The sequence below is a fragment of the Parambassis ranga genome, chromosome 3 (assembly GCF_900634625.1).
Source record: "Parambassis ranga chromosome 3, fParRan2.1, whole genome shotgun sequence".
Lineage (NCBI taxonomy): Eukaryota > Metazoa > Chordata > Actinopteri > Ambassidae > Parambassis > Parambassis ranga.
Window position 1 is genome coordinate 25,330,683 of NC_041024.1, and position 27,724 is coordinate 25,358,406.

Genomic DNA, 27,724 nt, shown 5'->3' on the forward strand with positions numbered 1-27,724 from the left:
CCTTGGGGGGCCCCGGTGTTCATTATGATGGTGCTGGATGTGTTTCTGCCGACCCACACTGTCTGAGGTCTCCCGGTGAGGAAGTCCAGCAGCCAGTTGCACAGCAAGGTGTTCAGCCCAAGCTGGTCCAGTTTGTTTCTTGACCAACAGTTCAAAGCACTTCACGATGATGGGTGTGAGTGCTACTGGACGGTAGTCATTGAAGCAGGCTGGGGTGGACCTTTTTGGCACGGGGATGATTGTGGTGGCTTTGAAGCAGGTGGGAACAACAGCCTGGCTCAGTGAGATGTTGAGGATGTCTGTAAACACCTCAGCGAGCTCCTCAGCACAGTCTCTGAGCACATGGCCAGGTATGTTGTCAGGACCAGGAGCTTTGCGTGCGTTGATCTGGCTAAGAGATCTCTTCACGCTGGCTTGGGACAGGGAAACTACCTGGTCAGTGGGAGAGGATGTGATCTTTTATGGAGAAGGGCTGTTGAGTGCTTCAAAGCATCAGAAGAAGTCATTCAGCAGGTTCAGCAGAGAGCTGCTGCTGTCACAGGTCTGTGGTGGGGGCTTGTAGTCTGTGATGGTCTGTATCCCCCGCCACAGGCTCCGGGTGTCCCTGCTGTCGCTGAAGTGGTGGGCAACCCTCCTGGGTACTGCCTCTTTGCCTTCCTGATGCCACGGGGCAGGTTGGCTCTGGCTAACCTTAGGCTGGTCTCGTCACCTGCTCCGAAGGCAGCGTTCCTGGACCTCAGTAGCCTGTAAATACCCCTGTCAGCCATGGTTTCTGACTGGCTTGAATGCTGACAGTCCTGGTTTGAGTTACATCATCAATACATTTGGTGATGTAAGCAGTGACAGTCTCTGAGTACTCCTGGAGGTCAGTGCAGTTGTTGTGGGTTGCAGCCTGCTTAAACACATCCCAGTCTGTTGTGTTAAAACAGTCCTGTAAAGCTCCTGTGGCTCCCTCCGGCCACACTTCTTTTCGGACCGACGCAACTTTTACCCGTGGTGTGTAAGCTGGCATTAGCATAACAGTGATTTGATCAGAAGCTCTGAGGTGGGGAGGGGGAGGGCCTTGTATGCGCCTCTGTGGGTAGTGAAAACAATGTCCAGTGTGTTGTTACCACGAGTTGGTAAGTCTATGTGTTTGTGAAGTTTTGGAAACACAGTCTCTGGGTCTGCATGTTTGAAATCACCCGCCAGTATGAGAAAAGCATCTGGGTCATCACTGCTTCCTGGAAAAAAAACAACAACATAGCTATAGAGTATTATAGACACAAAACGATTGCCACTAATATAAATTTAGAACAATAAAGTGAAAAACTACATCTTTATTTACTGCATCTACATAGAAGCACATTTTACATCACAGGTGTTTTCATGAAGTAGTGCCATTTTGTAAGCATACTGTGCATTAAACCACACATTCGATCAGTGAGATGTATGATAATTAGAAGATCTGGAATACTGGATGTCCAGATTAAAAGATATTTGCCACCTTTAATTGTTCTGCTACTGAAGAGTTCTGGATCTGAGATTGACAGAAAAAAAATCTAAAATAAAAAAAAACTCTTTATTATTCAATAAACAGCCATTTTCTTTGTAAGAAGTTAATGAAAACACACAGCAAGAAGCTGCCAAAAGGCCCACTAGCAGCGGCTGCACCTCCCTTTCAAAGCCTTTGTACTCCCAACCCTGATGGGCAAGTGGAGACAGGTGCACTCAGTCACCTGCCAAAGAGAGTGGAGAAATTGCCTGGAGAAGCATGTGAGAGGGAGACACACAACAAAGCATAGACACAAAGCCAAAAAGTGTAACAGCCTCCCTATGAGACCACACCTATTAAACAGTGGTCCTACATCTGAACATCCTCCTGACCCCAGAAGCTTGGACGTCATACTGAAGTTTGAGAGCACTGAAAGAATACAGAACACATACATACATAGACTTACATAGTAGACTATCGTATATATTACATCCATAAAGACACATAAAATCCATTCTTCTTAGATTTAACTAAAATTCAAATTGATTTTAATTGCATTTCTTGAGTGTAATGTACTGTAGAAGACATTGCATATTGAATAGTAAAAGTTAATTAACATTCAGTCAACGTTACATAAACTTCTTTTCTTTCATCATGCCCCTGCTCTTTGTGTCCTTTGAAGATGCTTCACTGCTCCTGCAAGCATCTTCATCAGTTCTGTTTGGTGCAGAAGTCAGGGTTTTATGTGGCATCTGTGGAAGTTGGGGTGAAACCTTCTGGGGAGAGAAATTAGCACTGCATTATATGAGATGCGTTTCCTTAAAGCTGGCATACAATGTGCATTTTTTTCCCCATTATAAGACAATTTTATACTGATGCAACTATTTTGGGGATTGACCCGAGTTTCAGCTTAATTGCGTCGTTGCGCCAGTTTAACTCAACCTCTCACACTGCCCATGCGCAAACACAGAAGTGGAAGTGAAAACAAGTAAATTTGGATTTCATTTCATTTCATTTTTGCGCACAGAATGGCACAAATTGACAAGGCAGCATGTTTCTCTTTGGTGAGCATTCTCAAATTCTCAGCTGAGCGTCTCCCCACTTCCAGGTTCTTTTTCTTCTTCATCTTCTTTTTACGTTGCAGTTTCAGATACAAGAGATACATGTTGTGTATGGACGTACACTGTGAGCATCAGATAATCGGGTCGTATAGTGTGAGAACATGAATCGTTTGCTGACCGCAGGCAGGGCAGGATGACTTTTCACATCTGTCTAGGGACTACAGATGAAAAATAGCCCTTTGTCTAACCCTGGCATATTTACAGACATGTTAATTAATATGCACTGTTCCTGAAAATAAATGACGCGATTGAAAAACAAAAATCGCAGTGTATGGCTGCCTTTAGGGGTGTAGCAAAATGTCTTCAAAAAACTTCTAGTCCAGTTGCCCTGGTTCAAACTCAAACTTAGGCTTTGTGAGCCATTTCACTATACCCTCTGGATGACACAACACACCTAGTTGACAAACCTTCTGTATTTGCTTCCTTAACCTTAGGTCTCGAGGTTCAGCAATTTTGGAACAACTTCTGACACAAAGAGCCAGGCTTCTGATTGGCTTGCACGGCTTTCTCCTTCTTCCTACACTGCCATCCACAGGCTTGGCGTAGTTATGATGGCTCTTGGGAGCGTATTTATGCAGGTCAATGTAAACAGAAACTTTTTTGAAAACGATGATGTGTGCACGATGCTATTTTGAAAAACGGAGGGAAGGAAATATTTGTTTTTCAAAATACCCGGCTATGTGTAAAAGGGGTCTCAGTCTAGGTCCCTCCAAAGGCATCCTCTGCCTAGTCCAGTACGCCTAGTAAAGGGTAAACCTCTGCAAATGGAGTCCAGAAACAAAAACCTCTGGCAGAACTCACTCTCAGGGCCCCATATAAAAATAAGATCAGTCTGTATCTGACGGAAGCTGTGGAAATTCTTAGATAACATCTGGGCAGCAAGAGGTAAATAAATGGTATCTGTCCTACAATAAATCCAACTCCTGATCTTACCATATTCCAGACAAGCCCCAAAAATGTTACAACAACAGAGAAAGTCTGGAAGAAGAGGGGGGTAATGATTATAAATCAATTCAAGGGAGTTGAAATTTGACAAATTAGAAATATATTAGCAAAATAATAGGTGGAACTAAAGAACACAGCTGTGCAACAATCAGCCTCCTTCCTGTAGATAAAGCAAGCAAAAAGCATGCAACGAAGGCTGCCAGCTCTCAAAGCCTTTGTATTCTCAGCCCTGATGAGCAAGTGGAGACAGGTGGGCTCAATCACCTGCTGCAGAGCAACGAGAGGTGGAAGCACACAGGAGACACACATCTATGGCAAAAACAAAAACAAAAAACCTTGGCTTAATAATTACAGTACAAGTACAATTATTTCCAGTAAGAAACCTTGGGATTTTCTAACATGCCTGTGTGGTTCATTTGAGAGTCAGAGTTGTACTTAATGTGGATGATATGTAATATGTCTCTGGGGTAGAATGATAAACGGAACTGGCTGGTCCTTTGGAGCAGGAAGTCAGAGAGGATCCACATCCAGGATCCAGCCTCTTCTTACAAAACCTCAAATCCCTGAGCTACTTCTTAGTTCTCTGTTCAAAACACAGGGTTGCCTTTTCCAAAAGAATTATGGAAAACTATGGAAATGTGAACCCCAGGTCATGTTTGGACTTCATGTAGGGAATCTCTGTGTGGATTAAACATTAATTATGGATCACATTATTTAATGTTTTTTCTAAGTGCCTAATTACCTATTAAAGCAAAATGGTACAAAGACTTTTTTGTCATTGGCAGCATGACAAAGAGCATTATTTTTTATGATGTACTGTGTGTGCACACATGATGACAGAGCTGTCAGTCTCTGGCTTAGCTTCTTGGTTTGACAGGCAAAAGAGAAAATCTGCCTGATTTGTGATTAGATGGGTTTCCTAGGAAGGCTTATGTGTTACTCTTCTGTCATTTAACACTGCCATGCTATGGCAATCCTGCTGTTATTAGACTTCACATCTGTTTTTAATATTGTTAAGCATGATATGCCACTAAACAGGGAGCTGGTGGGCATTTTCAAATCAGCACTGGAGTGGTTTCTAATAGTATCTACCTGTAGATACAGATGGAAGTTAGATTGGCTGATGAGTCAATATAGGTCTCACACCACACAACACAGGCGGTGTCCCACATGGGTCTTTCCCGCTTGGACAAATTATTAGGTGGTAGTGTGGTATCTCATATCACTGTTGTGCTGATGACATTATCATACATAATGTACTCCATTATTTTATTTTATTTTGTGAATTCATTGGCTCCCAAAGTTCTCATCCATTTTAAAACACTGACTGTTTTGTTTTACTATATTGCTCTACCTGATGTTTCATAATGCTGGCCAGAGCTACAATAGTTAATAATAATGAGTGCAGTCTAGAAATTGTAGCACTATTTCGCACTTCAACTGTATATATAAAATAAGCTGCTCCTGTTGCTATGTAGATTCTGTATGTAGAACCATTATGCATTTGTGTGGCTTAAGAATCTAAAAGTCAGGTATACTATAACTACCAATTAATTTCCATTTGCCAAGAACATAAATTGCTCCGTATATACAACAAGATAAGATAAGATAAGATAAGATAAGATAAGATAAGATAAGATAAGATAAGATACAACTTTATTAATGCCAAAGGAAATTCTTTTGCCAGAGGTATCAAGTTACATTGAATAAGTGTCAATAAAAATCCAAGAAGTACAGTAAGCAGTATGACTGAGCACAATATATGTTGCATGGCTGTAATATAGAGATATAAGGTGCTAAGTAAATTACCTTTAATTACCAATACCTTCATGTTTTTTGAAAAAAAGTGTCCACAAAAGATGTTTTTGTACAGTTTGTTTAAAAAATAGTTAGGCTTCTTCCTGTTTAGATGGCAACTGAATGGTTATCATGAGCACAATGTTTGGAAACATGGTTGCTGAGGAGTAGCTACGTCATTCAAGTTAAAGCAGTAGTTCTTCTAATTTCATTGAATAACAGGTCAACGTTGGCACAAGTTAGAGATCTGTACTTCATGCTACTGAAGGTGGATTTATTGATCCATCTTGCACATGCCGCATGGAACAAGATCAACTCAACAATCAAAATCGCCAAACAATGGCGTCAACTGAGCTCACCGCTGCACTAGAGAAGCATTTCTCCAAGGCTGACGCTACCTCTCAGCAGAGATTTACTCATCTTAACAGGCAGAGATTTTATTTCATACAGTCACATCTAATGTTGCTGAAGGAGGATATCAAAGGACTAACCGCAGATCACTCAACTTTGACAAAGCACACTGAAAATGTGGAGCAAACAATCACTGTCAAAAAAATTAACTGACGTGGTGGAAAAGATCTAGCAGAGCTAGAAGATCGTAGCAGAAGGAACAATATTTGCATTCTTGAGCTGCCTGAAAAAAAGAAGGATCTAATGCCACACAATATATCACAGCACTGTGGTTCCCTACACTGAAAGACACACCACCAGAAATTACCAGTGCATCATATTGGTCCCCCTCAGAGCAAGATTAAATCCAGTGTTGATTTTTGTGTGCCTGCCAGAGCAAGGTTTTTTTAAATTCTGCAAGAGACTCACTGCTGGAGATGGGAGGCAAAGATGTCCGCTTCACCGCTGAATATAGTGTGGAAACACGAGTCAAACACAAATTCTGCTATCCTGCAATGGAAAAGGCCCGAAAGGCTGGTTTTCAGGGTTTTCTGATTTATCCCACTACTATAAAAGTATCCGATGGCCACAACCATAATATCTTTGACGATCCGGCGAAGTTGGTAATGTTCCTCCAGAGTCATGATGATTCCAAAAGTTTCCCCTCTTTCCCCACTTCCGGTCAGCGGTCATACCGGCAACATTGCTGATTGGGTGAGTTGTCACATGACCACATGATGTCTGCGATAGCTCACCGCAATTGTGAGAAGAGGATGAGGGACTGATCAACTGTTTTTGAGTTAGGACTATAAAATAGATGGAACAGAATTTCAGTTAACTTTTTGGTGGAACTACGAGTTAATAATTTTTCTTTAAGCAGGACTACAAGGAGAAAACAATCTTAGTTCACACAAATGATCACAGACTAGTGGGATTTATATTATTTATGGTGCTTTCTATGTGTATATGTTTTGGTGTTTTGTTTGTTGTTGTCAGGAGCAGATATATGATTGATTTATGCAGTGGCTGCTGCTCTATGATGGTTCAATTAATAAATATGAGTAATAGAGTGATATTAATTAATAAGGACTGAAGGTGGCACATTTAAATATGTGTAGCCTTAGAAATAAATTAACTGAGATCTCAAATATTCTATTAAAAGGCAAAATACATATTTTGGCAATATCAGAGACTCGTTTGAATGCAACATTTGAAGATTGTGCATTAAATATACAAGGTTATACATACCGTAGTCAAGACAGAAATGCGGGGGTGGGGTGGCCATTTACATTCAAGAACACATACCAGTCAAAAAGAGAAATGATTTAATGATAGATAACATTGAATTTCTATGGCTTGAAGTACACATACCCCATTTGAAACCACTACTGGTCTGTTGTTGTGACAGGCCACCAAATGCGAATACTGATTATTTAGAACATTTATGTATGATGATAGAATCATAATGAAATATATCTCAGGGAGATTTAAATATTGATTGGATGTCTCAGCAATGCCCTCTAAGAAAGCTCTGCTCTATCACAGAAGCTTGTGGTTTAAATCAAGTTGTGACCAAACCAACTAGAGAATGTCTGAGGAAGGATGGTTCTAAAAGTTCTACATTGATAGATCATATAATTACAAACTCTGGGGACCTCTGCTCTAATATCAGCACCTGTAGTGATCATAACCTAGTAGTGATAGTAAGGAAAACAAAAGTTCCCAAAGGTGGACATAAAATAATAGTCTGTCGCTCAAGCGGCAATGCCATAATTATGTGTAATTTTAAGTCTGAATATAATTAAAACGAGTGAGTTGTAAAAAAATTCACCCCCGTACAATTGACACTAGAAGGGAACCTATCATTTGAGACCAGAATGGGTTTTTGTACTAGGCTGTAAACATGTTCATTTCTGCTGAAATGGCCACTTTAACATGGGAGTCTATGGGAAATTACCAGCCCCCAGCGGTTGCAGCGTGTTTTGACACTTCCGCATTGGCTTCAAGTTTGAGCCCCGAAGGTTGCCACTTGTTCACAATCTTTTATTATACTAAATGCAATGTTATGGTTTTAGTCTAATGCAGTACGTTGGCTGCAGAGCTACTTAAAGACAAACCATGTTCTTTAATGAAAGTTTTTTTTAGAAGAAAAACCCGTTTCTTGTGGTGTTCCACAGGGAAGTTGCCTGGGCCACTTTTGTATTCTATATTTACAAATGACTTGCCATTGGCCACTAAAAATACAAAAGTATCTATGTACACTGATGATTCTACAATTTATTCATCACAAACTTCAATAGTGGAACTTGAAGTCTTGGCAGAGGATCTTAATTCAATAGTGGAATGGATAACAAATAATAAATAAATGTTGCAGAGACAAAGACAAAGCGTATTGTTTTCAGAACCCATAGTATGAACAATAGAATGAACAATAGTTCTATTGAGAAGCAGCTTCAGCAACAGACTCCTGCTGCCCTGCGGCTCTAAGGAACGGTACAGGAAGTCATTCCTGCTGTCCGCCATCAGACTCTATAACTCCTCTGTGACTGTCAGAGCTGTGCTCACAAACTCGGACTAAATCATCACCACAGGTGCATTTCAAACTACTCAGTTACATTAACTGTGTTTTTATCTTTTCATTTTTCCCTTGATCTGCTTTATGTGTGTGTGTGTATGTGTATAAAAGGGTTTTTGCTGTGTTTATTGTATTTATCCTTTTAAAATGCTGCTACTACAACTGAATTTCCCCACAGGGATTAATAAAGTTAATCTTAATCTTAATTTATACTGTATTTTACTTTTTTATATATAACTGTCAACATAATCTATAGAGTTTGCAGATTTATTAGGGAAATAATGTTAATAATGTCTTTGTTTTGGTTGCTGGGTTGTTTTTGTGTATTTGTATTCTACTTTATTTATGTCATCATTGGAAAATAATGTGAATGTATTGTGGCAGCATGTTGTATAGACTCCAGGAAGACTAGCTATTTTTAACAGCTAATGGATTTCTAAATGAATGAAGTGAAATGACTTTGGCCACCAGGGCCAACAGTTGTTGTAGATGGGCTAGCAGTACTCACTGACTAAAAATCTTATGATATACATTTTATGATGTATTCATTTTGAACACACTGTGATATTTCAATGCACTCATGTTCCATGAGTGAACTTTGTTGGATGTAGTTTTCAGGGACACATCTTTCCACTGGGAAAGACAGCTATTATTCATGTTGTTTACTATGTGACATTGTTTTATGGAGAAAAGTATGCGTAACTGTAACTGTGATGTGCTTGTGCTAAAGTCAGACATGGTTATGAATATGCCTGTGCCTGATCTAACCAGGACTGAGTGTTTTGTGATACTCTTGGATGAATGTAAATTACATTAGAAAGTGGTATCACATCTCACAAAACAAACATCTCTTTTCTCTATGTCCTTGTCTCTAAATAAGTAAAACACTCAATACTCCTGAAAATAATATTAATTCATTCAAAGCAGGGGATGTGCAGAGACCTTTGGACGGGCAGGTGCTCAAAGTGAAAATAGGGCACATGGAGCATGAGTTTGGAACACCGTTTAGGACGTATAAAGATAATGTGTTAAGTTGAATTTATAAACTGTAAAAATATTGGGCGGGGGGGGCATCCCCGGGGGAGGGAGGTCTGGGGGTCCTCCCCCAGAAAATGTTTAATGAAGTAGAAGCCATTTCCTGCATTCTGGTGGATTTCAACACCTATTTTTATAAAGGCTTAACTCAACAACTATTACTGAGAGATTCAATAATAACTCATTTATTTTAAGCAATGATGACAAATACAAAACCAACTGAAAAGAAAACAGTTCTGTCAACCAAGATTATTATAACAAAACAGGTTTACATCTGTTACTGTCTACCTCTGTGCCACCATGACTATAGGCCTAACCACAAAAACCACATTTCTGTTTCACTGTATTCCCAATGAGACCATCAGCTGGACTGTCAGATTTTAGAGACTTCACAGAACAGATCAGATTAAACAGATTAGAAACAGATTACTCAAAGCCTCCAAAAAAGCTGCAAAAACGCTGCACAACAGGTAACTTAGTTCACCATGAATCTGTGCTGATGTGTCTGCTTGTGTTGATCAGCACACACAAGCAGTTCAATGAAGTGACTGAAAAACAAAGGGAGGATCAATATAGAAGGAAACCCGCTCCCTGTCTCTCACTCCTGGCCTGCCCTATATGCCATAACGTCTGCTGCGCGGTGTGCTTGCAGCTGAATCTCAGACCTCACCTGGCAACAAGAAACTCTATTATCTGATTGGCTGATCGGTCGCTAATTGCTACAGCTGTGAGTGTGCAGTGCTGTCTGTGGTCTGGTTAACTAGCGGCTGTAACTTGTTAGAAGTGTGTGCAGTCAGACGTCACACTGGACACTCATGGCTCACTTCACTTCGTCAGTCATCCTGGAAAACTACACCGTGCACAAACATACCGGCGCTGCAGAACCTGCTCACCGGACCAGCAGTTCACTCCCTCGGTGTCGCCACCAGCAGTGGCCGACCGTCTCCCAGCTTAGCAGCACTCAGCTACAGGGCAGAGAGGGCAGATCGTGGATCATGTGACCGACCAACATAGATCTAAGTTATTATTATATCGGTCCATTTACTATTATTTTGGACCACACAGACTGACTGTCACACACAATAATGATATAAAATAAAATAAAATAAAATAAAAATTAACTTTGACAAAAGGGCACTTTGGGCCTCAAAGGTAAAGGTAGCACCCCCACCCCCCCTCTGCACATGCCTGACAGAAAGATTTGTTTTAATTTTTTTTTCAAATATATCAAGAATCTGGTTGACTACCTTGACCTGTTAAGTCCACCTCATTCATACAGCTGGCAGGTTGGACTCATTAAAAACGATTAAGCTCATTCCCTTACTGATTGCAGCAGAGCCCTCACACTAGGAGGCCTGGCCTCAAAATACCACAGACAACTGTAAGTCCAGTCTTGATCAACAACGCAGTGCACCCTTCATAAAACCCTCTGCTGTTTGTCATGCTTGTGTTTACTGAGCATAGCCAAAATGGTGCCTATGCACCTTTACCAAACTTCACACCACACTGATATCACATATAGCAACAAGACAGTAAGACACCATAAAATGTCTGTAGCTGTAACTATGTCTGTAACTAGCTGCACCCTATATATATATATTAAAAAAATTAAAAAAAAAGATTCAGGAACTGTGTTATTGTGCATAGTTTGTTTGTTGTGTATGCAGAAACGTGGTCACGTGGCACGAGCTAACCTTTTGGCAGTGGGTGCGTGCGAAATGATAGCCATTCAAAGTAATTCTAAGGTGGGATGTTTGGCGAGAAACAGCGTGCACATAAGCTGTAGAGAGAATATAGGCGAGAGACACAGAAGTACAAGAGTGTAAACCTACAGAGATTTCTATATTGGTGAGCCAAGTTTGCCACTGTATAACGGGAGGTTTCTTGAAGATTTGTAAGGTAAATACTTTGTAGTGGAATGTTTATTGTGTCAAACTGATAGAAAAGGAAGTGTAAAACATCGCTATTAGCGTGTTAGCTTTTGCTGTAATGGCATTGCTATATTACTTGCTAGTGTGATGCTATTGTATCAACAAGTATATGCTGCTACTGTGCGCTAATTTTTAAGCTAAATAAGCTTGGACTGAGCACATTGAAGAGACATTTAGCTGAGAAAATTCACTACGAGACATTGTGTGTGCTTGCCGAAGGACATTTGTTTATGGTGGGGAATTTTTATTTAGTGTGTGGGGGGCCCTTTTTGTTTAGATAAGCTAAAGATTTGTGTGAAACAGGTTCAAAAGGACATAAACCAAACACAACTTGGAACACAATATAGATCTCATTCATTTTATTGTTGTTATTATTATTTTGTGTACATTGCGCAGATTTTTTTCTTTTCACTAAATTCATAATTTGTGATTAAGCATTACTCGTTTTGCTTTATTTAGAAACACTCTTAGTGGGAACAATTCTAATTTTTAACTTTCGCCATTCCTTATAGTCCAAGATAAAGGTTTAAATAGAGAATTGACTTACAAGTAATATTTTGAATTACTGGCATATTTGACTAACACTGGGCCCCGCACAGAGTACTTCAACACTCAACATTATTGTATTTTCTTTATTAGAGGCTGCCATGGAGGTTGCTGCTTGGTTTGGACCAATCACAATCCTCTCAGGAAGTATTTGCAGTTATGATGTTGTTTTAGTTATAATGACAGCCTAAGGTGATGATGGCAAGAAGTTCTTCAAAACTGCTTGTTTTCAAAGATCCTCAGTTCTAAGTTGGCTCATGATAGATAATGATTGACAGATGAATCATCCAATCTGTCCTTTCCAAACAGTTTCCCAAAGCAGTTATCCAGATGGTTCTCTGGAATAAGAAACTTGGCTTCCTACAGATGGGTTTAAATAAGAACTTCCCAGCAGTCATTTACAATTAAGAATCCTCTGGAAAGAATGATGTAACAGAAGCAGATGCTGTTTCACTTGTTTTTGGTACTTAGATATTTCTCACTTTTAGCTTAGCCATGCACCCCAATTCCTTTTCTACAGCCAGAGCTACAACCAGACTAGTATGAACAAGACATCCAAAACAGTGTGAACAACAGTAAAAGAAGATTTTTGGTTTTGCTCGAACAAACAAACAAAAAGTTGAAATTCCAAGTTGTTATTAGCAATTCTGCACATGTTTAAATGATATAAGCAGCAAGTCATCACATAAGGCCCACTTCATTTTAGATCAAACACTCAATTGGTACCATAGGGTTTGCAGTGAGTGGAACTGGTGGGATTCCAGACCCATTTCAGGGAGTGAATTTTCATGGAGTCAATAGTATGGCTTGGGCAGGCTACCCCACTTTCTAATCAGCCTTCACATTTGTATGTTTTATTTTCTTTTTTTTTTATATAACTTTCTTTATTGGAAGCAACTTCAAGGGCGGCAACAAGACATTTCAGTGTAACAGAGATAACTTCCATTCTGCAGTTTTTTGTTTTGTTTTCCCAGTTGCCATCCCACAGTTCCCGATGTGATTTCAATAACAACATGTAACCAACACCTAATACATACAACTTAAACATAAAAAAGGAAAACAATAAATCAATTCAGCAAAAATTAAACAAATATCAACCAAAAAGGAAATAAAATAAAAAAGGGGGGGGTGCTCAGTCACACTCACGCAGAGATGAAAAAGATTAAATATGACTTAAGACGGTCTCCAAGTCCCTACAAATGAATTCAAGGAGCCATTAAGGGAGAATCTCAGCTTTTCAAGCCTAATGGACATTAACAACTCTTTCATCCATCTGTTGTGCGATGGAGTGCTTTCATTAAATAATGCTTAGCATTGCCATTGGAGGTCATTGAGTAGCCTGTCAAGTTAACCTGTTATTATGGGAAATTGAAAAATATACTGTACATGCCCTTGTCATTTGGCCTGACAGTAGACAGATAGATTGCTGATACTGAACTATGCACTGCTCAGACAATAGACCCGGCTGGCCAAAAAAAAAGCCTGGGCTGGACAGATTCTCCTCATGCCGATGTTATTACTGTTGGAGGTCTGTGATAGCTGTTAGCCGGCTGAGCCCGACAACAAAAGGTGGTTTTATCCTATTAGTGGAGTGCTAACGTGTCTAATTCCTCTCTAGTGGATCAGTCTGTCTCTTTGAATGCAGCAGGTGAAAAAAAAGCAAGTAAATACTGACTTCCACTGCAGTATAAGAGTCCAAGACTTACAGATTGATCCTAAATATGTAGGCACAACAGAACAAGTTTGAAAACTGCAAAGTGTTTTGCTCTGCCAGCTACACTGTCAGCCAGTGATCCAGGCCTGGGAGGCAGGGTGAAATGAAACCTGCAGAGGCATGTCAGAAATGTTAATTCTGGTTGACCAGGCATAAATAACATTGTCAGAGGAATTAGAGTTTTTTTCATGTGCTGCGAGTTTTACTGACACAAGAAAAACTGTTTTGGTATAGAGCCTGCAATATCACTTTGCTTGGAAGAGTTGTTCCAATTGTTTAAATACATATTTTGACAATTGGCCCGATGGCACAAGGGGGTGAAAGACACAATTTTAAAGTAGTATTGAAGGCTTGAGTTCTCTGACTTACAGTATTTTCCATAAATACTTCATTGTGCTTCAATTTTCCCCTTACACCCACACACACACACAGGCAGCCAGGGTGGGATTCCTTCTTTCTCTGGCACCACAGGGTCTGTGGTGACATCACTGACCCATGGAAGCCAATTTTCCTATTTTTGGTGACACACAGCCAGGAAAACTGTCCTCAACCACTTTCTCTATCAAAGTCTCACTCTGCATGGCTCCTTGTCTTTCATCTGAGCTTTTAACACAGCAGATAAGATAGGTCGGGGTGGGATGTATGGAGGCTGTCGCGGCGGGGGCTGTATCACAAGACTGTGAGGTAATGCTACTGTTCAGGTTCCACAGAGGGTGAGGTGATGGATCACTTTAGCAGAGCGCGACCCGTGGCCTTCTCTGACTGACTGCTGACTCTCACACTATGGAGGATACTCCCAGTGGGACACAATGTGCAACAATAGCTTGAAATCACTGTACTCCATATCCTGTATGACCTAAACATAATAATTTCTGTTAAGTACAAATGCAGTGAACTTTAACATTTCATTACTACGATTGATAACAGCTCAACAGATTATCCAGGATAGAGGGCAAGAGAAACACAACTAAAATAAAACTCTGATCCCCTTTTGCAATGTGACACCATAACATCTGGATTGCCCCCTGGTGGCTGGCTGACTCTTAGTGTAATTGGACACGTACTTCACGGAAAGCTTAAAGAACTACTCAAATACTGATCTGTGTTCAAGTGCTCCTTATTGATATGTTTGTAATTCTAAATAGCTCTGCTCCCAGTCTGCTGACAGTCAGCAGACTGGTTTGAAGATGTTTTATGGTGTCTTTTTCCAATATTGCCATATTGGCCTTACCTTTGTTCAACAGGTGGAGGTCTGTCATAAAGACCATTTTTACCAGCAGATACTAGGTGTGATGAGTTCACACATCAAGATTGTAATGCCTTAACAGCCTCATCCTGTCTGAGAAGGTTTATTGACATTCAGCAACAGGTTTTCAGAGATTTAAACAGCCTTTAACTTTTTCTATTTTAATTTTAGCTGCATTAACAAGTATCAGCCTCCACACACTCATGACAAAAATTCATGATGTGGCTGATTATGTCCACTATGGCTACACTGGTGGGCACATTAAAATGAATTTTAAAATATACACAGATTTTATGATTTGTGTCTATGTATTAAACAACACAAACACAGTTGAGTTCTCTCCATTCATGATTGTGTTGTTTCCACTGAGACGCAGGAGCCATTATTAAAGTCAGACATCCAGTAATTCTCTGGCATTTCAATTCATATTCCCTAATTGTTTTAGCTGAAAACATGTTGACACTACTTAGCTTTTGCAATGGCTGCCAAGTCATTTATGTTTTCAGTCCATACATACAATTTGTGGTCGGCCGCCACTTAATCAACACCCGCTGCCACAAATTGATTCCGTGTTTTTTTCGCCAACGAGATTTTATAATATAGCTATCCTTCATTCAACTCCGCAACTCTCTCTCTCCCTCCCTTAAGGTGAAACACAGTTACGGTTAAGATAAACCATGTCATATGCCCATAGTCAAATAAAGAATAATAACACCAAAAGCTGTTTTATTTATGAGTTAGTTGCCTTGTTGTGCCTTTAGTTGTTCCATATATAATTATATGATTTATGTTATTAATGTATGTATATGGTTATTTTTTATTTTACCAGAAAATGTAATTTTACAACACAAGAACAGGTTAACATATGGGCTGAGGTCAGTGTTGAGTTTATATTGTGAAATAATTCAGCTTCAGCTGTTTTTGTAATCAATTCCTATCCAATCTAAAGATTAGAACTAAACTAAGGACACATTCAAGTAAAAACTTTTACATTTGGAGAGTAATTCATGAAACATGAAGTCCAGGTATTTGTATGAGCAAACTAATTCTACTGGCCTGTAATGTATGGAGTTGGCGTGGGGGAAGGTCCAGGCAGGGTTCTAGTAAAAATGTTTGTCTTTTTGGGCTAAACGTCTGTTGTGTTATCTCACTGTGGGTATATTTGCTGTCACTGTGGGAACAGAAATGATCTCTGCCAGCATGGCACACTTTCACCATATCCCACTGGGACTTTAAGCTTTTTTAGCTTAAGCTGTATCAAGCTTTATTACTGAGTAGTTTTCACACCTTCTTGGTGCAGAGCAGTCACTTTAAAGTCTATAGCAACTTTTTCAGCTGTGTTACTGTAAGAAGTAGAACATATAGGCCATCAAAACAACCTGTGTGTGCACATCTGTCACGCCCAGTGATCGCAACTATAGTGTGCATAGTGTGTCATGTTTGGGGTGGGAGTCGCTAAAAATGGTGTCCAGAGATTGGACAAATTTGCTTTCTAAGATGTGTTTAAAATGGTTGAACAAAGTGAAGTATCACTCTGCTTTCATTGGTGGACTTTTAGCAACCTGGCCATCTGCTCCTTGACATGTGTTGTGATGGTATTTCTCATTCTGCAGGCCTCCAGGGTGACTCGCTCAGATGAAGACAGGGAGATTGGTTGGGATGCCTGGGGCCCATGGAGCGACTGTTCTCGAACCTGTGGAGGTGGAGCCTCTTATTCTCTGCGACGCTGCCTCAATGGCGGGTAAGCCTCATTAAACACCTTTCGAAAGCATCTTGGAGATACTTTATGGCAGAATCTGATGATTAAAAAAAACTTCCAAATGTGAGGCTTATGGGTTTTGGCTCACCGCTGAGGCTGACTACGCTGCTTAATGACAAACTGTCAGTGGACTGCGACAGTAAATCTGCTTATCTCATACATCAAATTTTTGTATGCCACAAACTATAGAACGGGGGGCTATACCTGTTAAATAAGTACTGAGGTCACAAGCAGCTTCAGTCTTTAAAGAAATTAATTTTGTGAAGTATGCACAAAGATTATCATAAACATACAAGTCAGTATATGACTGTTGGATTACACATGATTAATACAAGTTCCCCCATGTGCAACAAGCTTCTCTGCCATTTTCAGGGCTACTTTGCACCTTATTCATACAACCACATTTGGACACTAGATGTTGGTTTCCTTATGAGGACAGGCTGTTTTGGACATGGTCTCTTGGCTTGGGTGTCTGTATGTTCTGCATCAAGTAGGTTTGGAACTGAAAAGGGAGTTGTCTGCTCTCACTGTCAGTCTGATTCTGCTCTGCTGTTTGTTTGAAAGTAATCACAGTCAGACTGTGTACTGTGGCATGTTTCTATAGCCTCCCGGCAAAGCATTTGTCTCCATTATATCTGACTGCAGCTCTGGCCCACTCTCTCAACCATGCAACTGATAAAGTTCCCCCTTTATTTTGTGCTGCATTCATAGTAACCACACAGTAAATACACATTGCAATGCTACAATGTCCTAGCAGGTACCGTGTAAAAATAGGTAGTCCTAAAATAAAAGTAAAAAGGAGAAAATTGTTTTTTTTAAATTAAATTTTTACATGTGCAATTTACATTTAAAATAAATATAAAAGGAATTGTCATATGTCATGTTTAAGGCATCCTGAAAAGTCCTCCCTGATGGCAATGTTATCAGTGTGACTTCTTGTAGACTGTTTGAAGTCTAATGAGGTTCTTGTGTTCAGTTGGGTGAGACTGGGTGAATGAGGCCAGCTGGAAGTGATCGGAAGTCCTGATTTGTTCAGACTTCCTCTGCATTAGAAGATTTACTCAAGCTAGTAGAAAACAACAACTAACAAGCCAGTCAACCAGCTGTGTGGGCAGTTGGACAAAATCGGTGAAGAATTTAGTATCAAGTGTGACTTTTGACATTGTGTTCAAAAGTTGTGTGTGTTGCTTTGATGACAGCTTTACACACTCCTGTCATTCTCTCAGTCACCTCTATGAGGTTGTCACTTGGTTTAGAATTTCTACAGTCTTGAAAGAGTTGTTAAACACTTGCTGCTCTGCTTTTTAGTCTGTGATTCAACTCATCCCAAACCATTTCTGGTCAGATGATTATGGGGGCCTGGTCATCTGATGCAGCAGTCTATCACTCTCCTTGGTGAAATAAGTGTGATTTCTTTTGAAAAACAAATAATGGTCCTAGTAAGCATGGGATGCAGCAGAGGTAACTCTAGGTCGTCCTTTCCGGTAAATTGAGCGCTTCGCCTTTTGGCTCAGCAGGTTTTGAAGATGGATAGATGGATTTTGCGACCCATTCAAATTTCTTTGAATGTCTCAGTCAAGCAGACCTTCATGTCCCAACCCTTGGTAACTTTCGCAAACACTACCCTTTTGTGTTGTTCGGGACAAAAACGTCCTTTTAAAAAAAACTGTTTAAAAAATATATCAGATAAATGTTTTTTTCATTTTTTTTTTGCATAAACCTTTTAATTGACTTCAGTTCAATTATGAAATTGGTGATTAAAGGGTTAAAATCCTGGGGGAAAATTATTTTTTTATTACTTTTGAGCAGAACTGAAGTTAATTAAAAGGTGTATGCAAAAAAATATGAAAAAAACATTTATCTGATATATTTTTCAAAACAATTAAAGTAAAGGGGGTAAAATTTGCCCACAGTGTATTATTGACCTATGAAAAATTTTTAAATCATATTAACAAAATGTATGTAAAATTAAGCTTATTCAGCAAAAATTTATTGTGCTGCTAATATTTTTGTTTGTATAGCCACCATCCACGCCTCCATGTCTTTTAGTGCCCCAAGGCCATATTTCGTCAGCTAGATTCTCTAGTTCTGGCATCTTGGTTATTTGCCAATAACTTATCCATAGATCACTTTACTGAATGTGCTGTTCATGAGAAGGTGTTGCACATTTTTCTGGTAAATTGTTGACAAAACTCACTTACTTTATGCTTTGGTTAATACTACCATTAACCCCATCTTCTCATGCATCCTTTATCTTCCTCACATACTGTAGTTCTGTTCAGAATAGTGGTTCAGTCCACACACAGTGGTTACAAAAAAGTGGCTTCTTTTCTTTAGTCAGAAAGTTCTTTTTCATTAGCCAGTGTTGAATGCATTGATATATTATTATGATTTCATCTTGTGTCCTGACAGGCTGTAATATCACATTTCTTCAGCTTTCAATTGGACTAAAGACTAAAGTCACAATCATCCCTTTTCATTTTGCCAGCTGTATATTTTGTGCTGAAAGATTACCTCAAAGGCATAACTCACGTTTAGAATGCTTTTATTATCAGCCTGACTTGACAGTAAATTTAAATGCTTAATAGTAACTACCATTTTACAGCATAAACTCAACAGGACTGTTATTTGTTGCTCACCATTAAAAGGCTTCTTAAAAATAGCAGTCTTAGCTGGATGAGTGGCTCCTTATTTATACACGAAGACACATATGCATCTGATCCACTATTGTGAATTATCCTGGCTAGGACAGTGAATCAACTTTATACGGATTATGTGTGTGTGTGTGAGAGAGAGAGAGAGACAGAGAGAGACTCTAACTCACTTTGTATGAAAAAGACATAGAGTGGAAGCTATAGCTGCAGACAGAGCCTGAAAAACAGAGTGCGTGCACACACACACACACACACAGTGTGACCAACCATGGTTGAGTAGTTCATGCATTTCAATGGGAAAAATCTATTAATTGGTCCATTAGTATTGTCAAGTGGAGTTGAGATCTCAGGATTAGCTTCCACTAAAAGAAGGCTATAGGCTGAAGTAAAAATTAAAAATAAAAATTAACAGTAATTCATGATGTAATGATTAATAAATTGTCAGAATATCTATTATCCAGTAATCGAACATATCTTTCAGATCATCTTTCTGTTAGACTTGGGTCATATGAGGACAATTGTGTATGTGTTTATAAGAAATAGGTAGAAATTAGTCATGGTAATAAGTCCCCTGGCCTAAACAGTATTGCTGGTGAAAAACAGGATGCATCTGGTGGATGATTGCACCATAGTTGCACCAAATGAGGAACTGACATTTGGGTTGCCATGGCATACGTGACAAACATGATGGTTAATGAAATTAGATATAAGAATGACCTAAGAAATGCATATTCAAAAGTGTGTGATATCATTGTGCTGACCATTGGTCAAAATATATCTGCAAATCAAAGCCATGGCCTGCTGTTGTCTGTGCCTGGTTTAACTTGGAGTTGGCTGAATGACTGTAGTGTGATTCTCAGCTCGCTATCTAGACTAAATGGCAGATTACAGCAAGCCTACTTTACACCAGGGTAAATGAGCTGCTACTATATTGGTCTAATGTTATTGTGAGCCGCCAGGAAAAATGTACATTTTACGACACACCATGAGATTGGCTGTTGTTATTGTTGCTAACAAGGTGGAACGGATTTAACAGTGTGTCCATGCTGTCAGGGAAAGGAACGTTCAGCAATGGCACATTTCACACAAGGCTCAAGTTCATTCAGACACTGTGTGTGTGTGTTTTGTGTTACCTGACATTTGGGCTATGCCAGCTGGAGCCCAGTGAAGTGCTGTGACGGCATCTGGCTGGGTTTTGTGTGCTACAGGTGGAGTGTGTTTTCACCCCACAGATGTGTGTGTATGTACTTGCACAGGTATTTTTCTGGGCATGAATATGTTTGTGCCTGAGTAAAATCATCTATCACATTTACTTTGCATTTTAGGAATTTACCTGCAGGCCCTATTCAGAGTGAACTTGGAAAAGTTCAACAAAGTTTAATGTAAAACTGTAAAAACATAGAAAACAAACTAAAAACACAGCAGACTGCATATAAATGAGATGGGATAAGCATGCCAAACCGCCTAATGCTCTGGTAAATGAAATGAAAAGTGAGTGGTGTCTAATCATCAAAACACAGTTGTCTACACATCTCACTATCAGCTTACTTAATGTGAGCTCAGTAGATAAAAATAAATGTGGTGAACAAGGTAAGCTAATAATTAGCAGGATATGCAAATGTATTATGTTGCTGCTGACACAAAATCCTTGAGATGAAAAGAAAACAGAAGAGATGCTCTGCATGGATGGCAGTGATAGGAGAGCTAGTCAGTGATATTAACTGTCAAAGCATTTAAATGATAACTGTTCTGATGTAGTTACATTTCCTGACTAATGGACTCTATGGGTTTTTTTTCCGTTGCAGAAGCTGTGAGGGCAAAAACATCCGCTACAGAACCTGTAGTAACATGGTGAGTCTGGATGTTATGATGATGTTATTTATGCATGTTCATTTACTGTAAAGGTGATACAAAAATATGTAGAGAGGCAGCTATCATGGTGTTTGAAAGTCTCAATGTTTCTGGTTTATTTGTAAAGTATAATAAAAGGTGATCAGGACAGGCAAGTTCATCCATACCATTACAATATTGTGTTCCACATACAAACATACAAACTATTCATACCCTAAGGATACAAGGTTATTCAGTGAATGGTATTGTAAGCCTCGATACTAGAACATTTTCAAATGTTATTTGAGGATATTTTCTATTCTTTTAGAATGTTATTGAGGGTTTATATCTTGTCACATATTGGTCCGAGTGCAAAGAATCCTATTGCTTAGGTTTGACAAAAACATTGCTTGGATTTCTGTTCCCACAGTAACCATAGCCAACTAGCAAATATTCCTAAAGCACTTCAGTTGAAGTTGAAAAATCAATGCTAACATGCTTCATAAATACTATCATACCATGACCCCGAGAAAAGCTAAAAACAAAGCAGACTTTAAAATAAGGTGAGGACGTCCTGCAGCAAGTGTGGAATTCGAAAGTTGGTTATAATGATTGGTTAAGATGACTATATTGAAAACAAAGCTGTATAAATGAAAGCATCCTAATGTTGCTATGTTCTCCAGATGGGAGTAGGTGATGTGAAGAGCTGCATATATGGTGTTAGTGCTGTGATAGTTTGATAAGCATACTGTAAGGTGTCCAGCATCTCAGGTATAACAGTCTTGCATGATGTTTCTGTGGACCAAAGCTGGACTTGTTTACTCACTGGATTTATTTGTTTGAGTCTGTAGGCTAGATACAAGAACAGGTAGATGTGATCTGAGAGTCCAAAGTTTGTATGGATCCAGGATATTTCTCAAGTGTGTTCTGATATAGATTGTGGATGTTTACATGCCTAAAGAGCATAGTCAGTGTGTTGCAGTGATTGAAGTCTCCCTTGACGATAAAAATAGTGATGGGGTGAGCTGTTTTCAGCTTGCTGATGTCATCATGGGGCACCTTACTAAACTCCATTGGTCTCTTGTTCTCCACACTTCTACCTTACTGGCTGACATTGCAGCCTCCTTGGTGAACAAAGTGAGTGTGTATCTGCATAGCTTATTGCAGTACCTTGGCTGACAGCCAGGTCTCTGTAAAAATCACTGTGTTGTAAGCCTGGCCTCACCTTGTAAAGTTTGTTCTCCAGTGACCACACATTAGCTAACAGTGGGCTAGGTAGCAGTGGCCTGTTAGCCTTTAGCCTTACATAAAGCCCCCCTCTTGCCTTGTTTACATACCCATTTCCACAGGGGTTCACTTGTGGTGCCTGACTTTGGTGCTGGAAGGCCTTTTTTAAGGGTTTTATGCAATCCGTTCCATAGGTTTGTACACTTTAAAAAGGAAAGATATAGAAAAATAAAATAACAAAAATGTGTCAATCAAGCATGAACTCCAGTGAAGTTTGAAGCAAATGTTGCCAAAAGGGGTCAAACAGAACACTCATCAGAAGAGAGTGCAGAGCTGGGGAATATACTGCACTGTTAAATGGTTAATGGTCCTCAGGTACTCAAAGCGCTTGTGGATAGTATATCATGTCAACGTGAAGTTGAAGTTCAGTAGTCATCTTTGAGAGATCTTGGGGATAGTTTTATGTGTAAGCTACCATACAAAAAACAAAAGCTAAGATCTTCACATGTTCTCATAGCCATAAGTCTGTTTTAGTATCACCTATCTCCACACAGGCCACACACAGGGTTTAGAAACAACTGCTTCACACAATTTAAAATCAGATGAGCTTATTTTCCACACTACTGTGGTTTGGTCTGGATTCATCGTAGAGATTCATTCACATCCAGTGGGAACTGTTCCCAGGATAATATTTATCCCATCTCTCCACTTTACACATGGAGACTAAATCTGTCTGAATGGAAGGTTCTGTTTAGTTAGCTCCATATAGGCGCCTCAACAATACATAGTCTGGCAGAGTGTGACTGAGTGGAGGTGACGTGTCAGACGTGTCCAGTACTCAGTCAGGGAGAAGAGGACCACACTATCAGCTGCCAAAAGTCTGCCAGTCGTCACTCAGAGAAACAAGCATCTCTTATTGATCTGAGACAGTTTTCAGTCCAGAGAAGCGTACCGGTGTTAAGCCGTTAACAGCTTTTCTGCAGCATTACCTCCTCTGTCCTGGCCAGACAAGCTGCGTTATTCATCGGGAGCCACACAAACACAGATTTAGGCCAATAGTTTATAAGGCCTATTGCAGATCTGTTTAAATTAACAGATAGAAGTGTAGAGTTTCAGACAGCATGGTACATTAGCATGTGACATGATAACACAGAATTTGTGTTAAGAGGGCAACATCCTCAGATTCACCAAATGTTCATTGGAACATGAAGCCAGATCCTCCAGAATATCTGCCACGCATTCAGTCCACAACTTAACTGAACATCAAAGAGCACATCAGCAGATGTTTGCAAAAATACATAAATAAAGAAAATAAATACAATATTTAAGTGTGAGTTAATGGTTGTTTGTCTGCCTGCGATGGATTGGATTGTCCTGGGTGTTAAGCGCCTCTCACCCGTAGATAGCTGGGATAGGCTCCAGCCCCCCATGGCCCTGTACTAAAGGAAAAAGTGGGGTCATACGAAGGATGAATGGAAATACAACTTTCACAGGAGTATAATGCATAAAACTGGAAAATCCTTTTGTTAATCACTATACTACATTTTCTTATATATTGTGTGCATGATTAATAAAATATATAATTTCAGATTCAGTGTGAATTTTGATTGAGGCTGTATGAAGCCCAATGCAGTAGTAGGGGTAGAAGGAGGTAAAAGAGATCTGTATCTCATTTCTGACCATTCGTTTTTCAAGACGTTGGCTTTATATCTCCCTTTTTATTATTTTTTTTTAGGTTGTCACTAAGTGCTTGGTTCATTTTGAAAGAGATTATGGTTTAGCCTGAAATCAACCACTGCTGGTCAGGTCTGCTTGTTAGCATACATGTACCACAGTATAAAGTCAACAAAAAAGCATGAATTCATTGGCTAATATAACCTTTAATATGCAAAATGTATGTCTTGCTATGGATTCAATATTGGTTTATCTGGTGGCGACAGAGCGTTTTAATTTTGTGACAGCAAAGATGAAATTAATGACAGTAACAAAATATTGTGAATAGTGTCTGAAATTGTTTTGTTTTTCACTTGAGCTTTTCAGATGAGTTTATTATATGCTGCTCCTCTCCCCAGGTCTGCCCTGCAGAGGCAGGAGATTTCAGGGCCCAGCAGTGCTCAGCTCACGAAGACATCAAGTATCGAGGTTTTACCTACAAGTGGGTCCCAGCTCCTTATGACCCCTCTGCACCCTGTGCACTACACTGCCAGCCAAATGGCACAAATCTGGTTGTTGAACTGGCCCCTAAGGTGCTGGACGGGACTCGATGCCGGGCGGATGCCTTTGACATGTGCATCAGTGGAGTTTGTCAGGTAAAGTTGTGCATTCTAAGTTCACGCTTGTACAATTAGAGCAGATGGTATGAGAGTAGAAAACCATGTTGCTGCTTTGCTTTGAAGCCAGTGTACCACCACATGTAGTTATGAGAAAACATAAAATGAAAGGACTTACTGGAACATGGGAATTGTGGTCCCTGCAGTGTCATAATCATACCACACTATATTTAGTTTTAGTACACAGACAGCAGGGTTCACTGTGGACTGCTTTCACTCCTCTGCTGGTAGTTTGATTAGAGACTGTGCAAGGAACACATGTATCACACTTGATGATGTAGCAGAAAGCAGCAGTGATGTACCAACCTGTTATCAGCAGCTAAGTGTTCATGTCCAGCTCTCAAAAGGAATGAACCAGGGGCAGGGTAAGAAATGAGATTCAAACTCTCCCCAGCAACAGCTGATATGGTGGTGTACCATCACCAGATGTCTTCACAACACTCCACCTGCTCACCCCCTCCACTCAAAAAAAGAAACATTCACAGTCTAACACTTGAATCTGTGTATTATTATTTCATATCTGCATATACCAGTCATAAGAAGCTTACACCTTTTCCCATCCACAGCTGTCATCCCGAGGTTTCAGTCAGTGATAGCTCAGCCATTATTATTCAGACCCAGCTCAACTGCTCATCTCCTCTGCTACCTTCTCTTTTAACAAACCAAAAAAAAAGTGTTTACATGAAGAGGTTTAATACCAACATTACAGTTTAGTGTTTAGATCCTGTTTAATGGCCATTAGGTAAAGTCTTTGTAATGCAACTAGTGTTATCACAGAAATTCCAGATATCTTACTTTTTAGTCTTAAATATAACAACACTGTAGAACCATCCAGTGATCAGATAACATCAAGGCATACATAACATAACATAATCATGTTAACAAAAACAAAAGAATCCAAAGGCTGGACTGAAGTTTAAAATCAAGTTTATTAATCTTACTAAAACCAACTAAAAGTGTCCACTGGGGAGATCAAAAGCCACGAGGAAGGTGCACGCTTAGGAATGGCGGCAGTGGCAGAAAAAAACACCAGAGCCGGGTGGGCCTGGGAAAAACAAAAAGCAATTACAAAGATGGCAAAACTGTTTACTACAAAGGGTGCCTAGAGCACAGGTACAGGTGAGTGGCGCACCACTCATCGCTCGTTCTCCCTGTTACCCTCCGTGGTAGTACCTGTGCTCTAGACACCTTAGGGATCCTTAAGGGTAGATGGGCGATTTAGAAGCAGATGCATGTTTGGCTCCAGTGCCCAGTGCACCCGAAGGAAACAAAGCAAAGCCACAGGCCAGCAGAGAGAGACCGACACTGCTACCTACCTAACACCAACTTTCCCAGTTGTTTTTAACCCCAATCTAAGTAAAAATTAAAAAAAAATAACAGTCATGAGGCACTTATACAAACTCATGAACCTCAGACTCACCATTCACAGCTTCAACCTCCCAAAGCGGACCGTAATGGTCCAGTGACCAGATGACACCAGGAGCTCTAAACTGTAGCCATGAGCTGTCTGTAAAAACTAAACCATTCATACCATGTCTGGTTCATATGGGGTAGTTTAGGTTGTCCTAGAGACGATTGAAGCAAGGCGTCTGGACTTGTAGAGTTCTCTTGAAGATGTTTCACTGCTCATCCAAGCAGCTTCATCAGTTCTGCTCATCAGCAAAACATCTTCAAGAACATTCTACAAGTCCAGGCGCCTTGCTTCAACCTTCTGAATTAATATGACATGGATGACTGAGAATCTTCATCAACATTTAGGTTGTCCTGTCACTTTGATGGGTGGATGTGGTTTGTTCCTATTTAGACTTTAGTCATCATGCAAGACTGTTATACCTTCAGTCTTTAGACCTGTTCCTGTTAAACCACAGGAACCTGTTCTTCCATCTAATACCTCCCATACACTGGCATATGTTATTGTCAGAAGACAGTCAGTCTTATCATCCAAAGGCATTTACCAATACTACTACACAAAACATCAGACTGTAGGCACAAGGTCATTGCAGCTGGGTAAAAACTGACTTATATAGCAACATACCTGTTACAGTGTCACTTACTTCTGAATATAAGCAAAGCAAAGCAAAAAACATCTTTTCCAACAACAAATCAACATGAGGACAATATCAGGCTCAAAGAATACTGGGCTGTGTTCCTTGGTACATTTTAAAGCTGCTTTTGCAGTAACCATGTATGTCAGCTGCAGTGGGGATAAATATGTTTTCGCAATCTCGCCCTTTCTTATTTAGAGTAATCTGACATTTTGTAGCACAGGTGGCACAGACTAGAGGTTCTACACAGCATTAAGTGCATTTAATCCGTAGAATTACACCACAGCTCAGTAACCATAAGCCACATATCTGTAGGGGATTTTCTCACATGCTAAAACATGCAATATCAAATGTGATTTTTCCATTTCCCAGTCTGTTTTTGAATGTGAACAGCATTGGAATCCTGCTCCAAGGAAATGGAACGGGATGCTTAAACGTGGAATATCTAATATTTAGTATCTTATATAATGCAAGAAAGTGCAGTTCAAAGGACCACAAAGTGATTTATGAATATTTAGAAATGGACTTACTTCCCTTCTGTTGTTGGTATGCTGTTGTACTGTACACATAAAGTGAAGGAGAAATGCCACTAAAGTTGATGTTTAGAGATATTTAGCCAAAACTATTAACATGTTTCATAGCTTTTAATATTAAGGAACGCCTTCTGAAATTAATTACTTCTAGCATTATATGTCAGTGAACAGGACTGATACCACTCAAATGAAAGACAATTTGTTAAGATATTTTCCAGACTATAAGTCACACTTTTTTTCATCCTTTGGCTAGATATGCGACTTATACTCAGGTGCGACTTGACGTCCCATTACCAATATAATGGTAGCTGTTCTGTCCCTCTCCTGACGGTTCTCTTCCACCTCCAGCTTGTCCACACTTTGCATTTCGAGCATAGGTGGCGCACACATTCATGGAATGCTTGTGCTTCCAGACAGCTATATGAGCTCACAGTAGTCTGCCTTTTACTCATTTACAGGATATTTATAGGAATTTCTGTGCAGTGAAGAAGCTAATCATTTCTCCACATGAGAACTTGTTGAAATGCGTGTGTCTCACTCTCAATGACCTGCAGCCGTAGCACTTAAGTTAA

The 27,724-nt window shown here is 39.8% G+C and overlaps 1 protein-coding gene across 3 annotated transcripts in view; it reads left to right on the forward strand.

Annotated features, from left to right (window-relative positions):
* Positions 1 to 27,724, forward strand: part of adamtsl3 (ADAMTS-like 3) — a 155,166-nt gene that overhangs the window by 72,182 nt on the left and 55,260 nt on the right. For all 3 annotated transcript variants that reach the window (XM_028402649.1, XM_028402648.1, XM_028402651.1), the window contains exons 4-6: positions 16,388 to 16,515; positions 20,993 to 21,038; positions 24,317 to 24,553. In XM_028402649.1, coding sequence (XP_028258450.1) covers positions 16,388 to 16,515; positions 20,993 to 21,038; positions 24,317 to 24,553 — 411 coding nt within the window. The remainder of the gene's footprint in view (positions 1 to 16,387; positions 16,516 to 20,992; positions 21,039 to 24,316; positions 24,554 to 27,724) is intronic.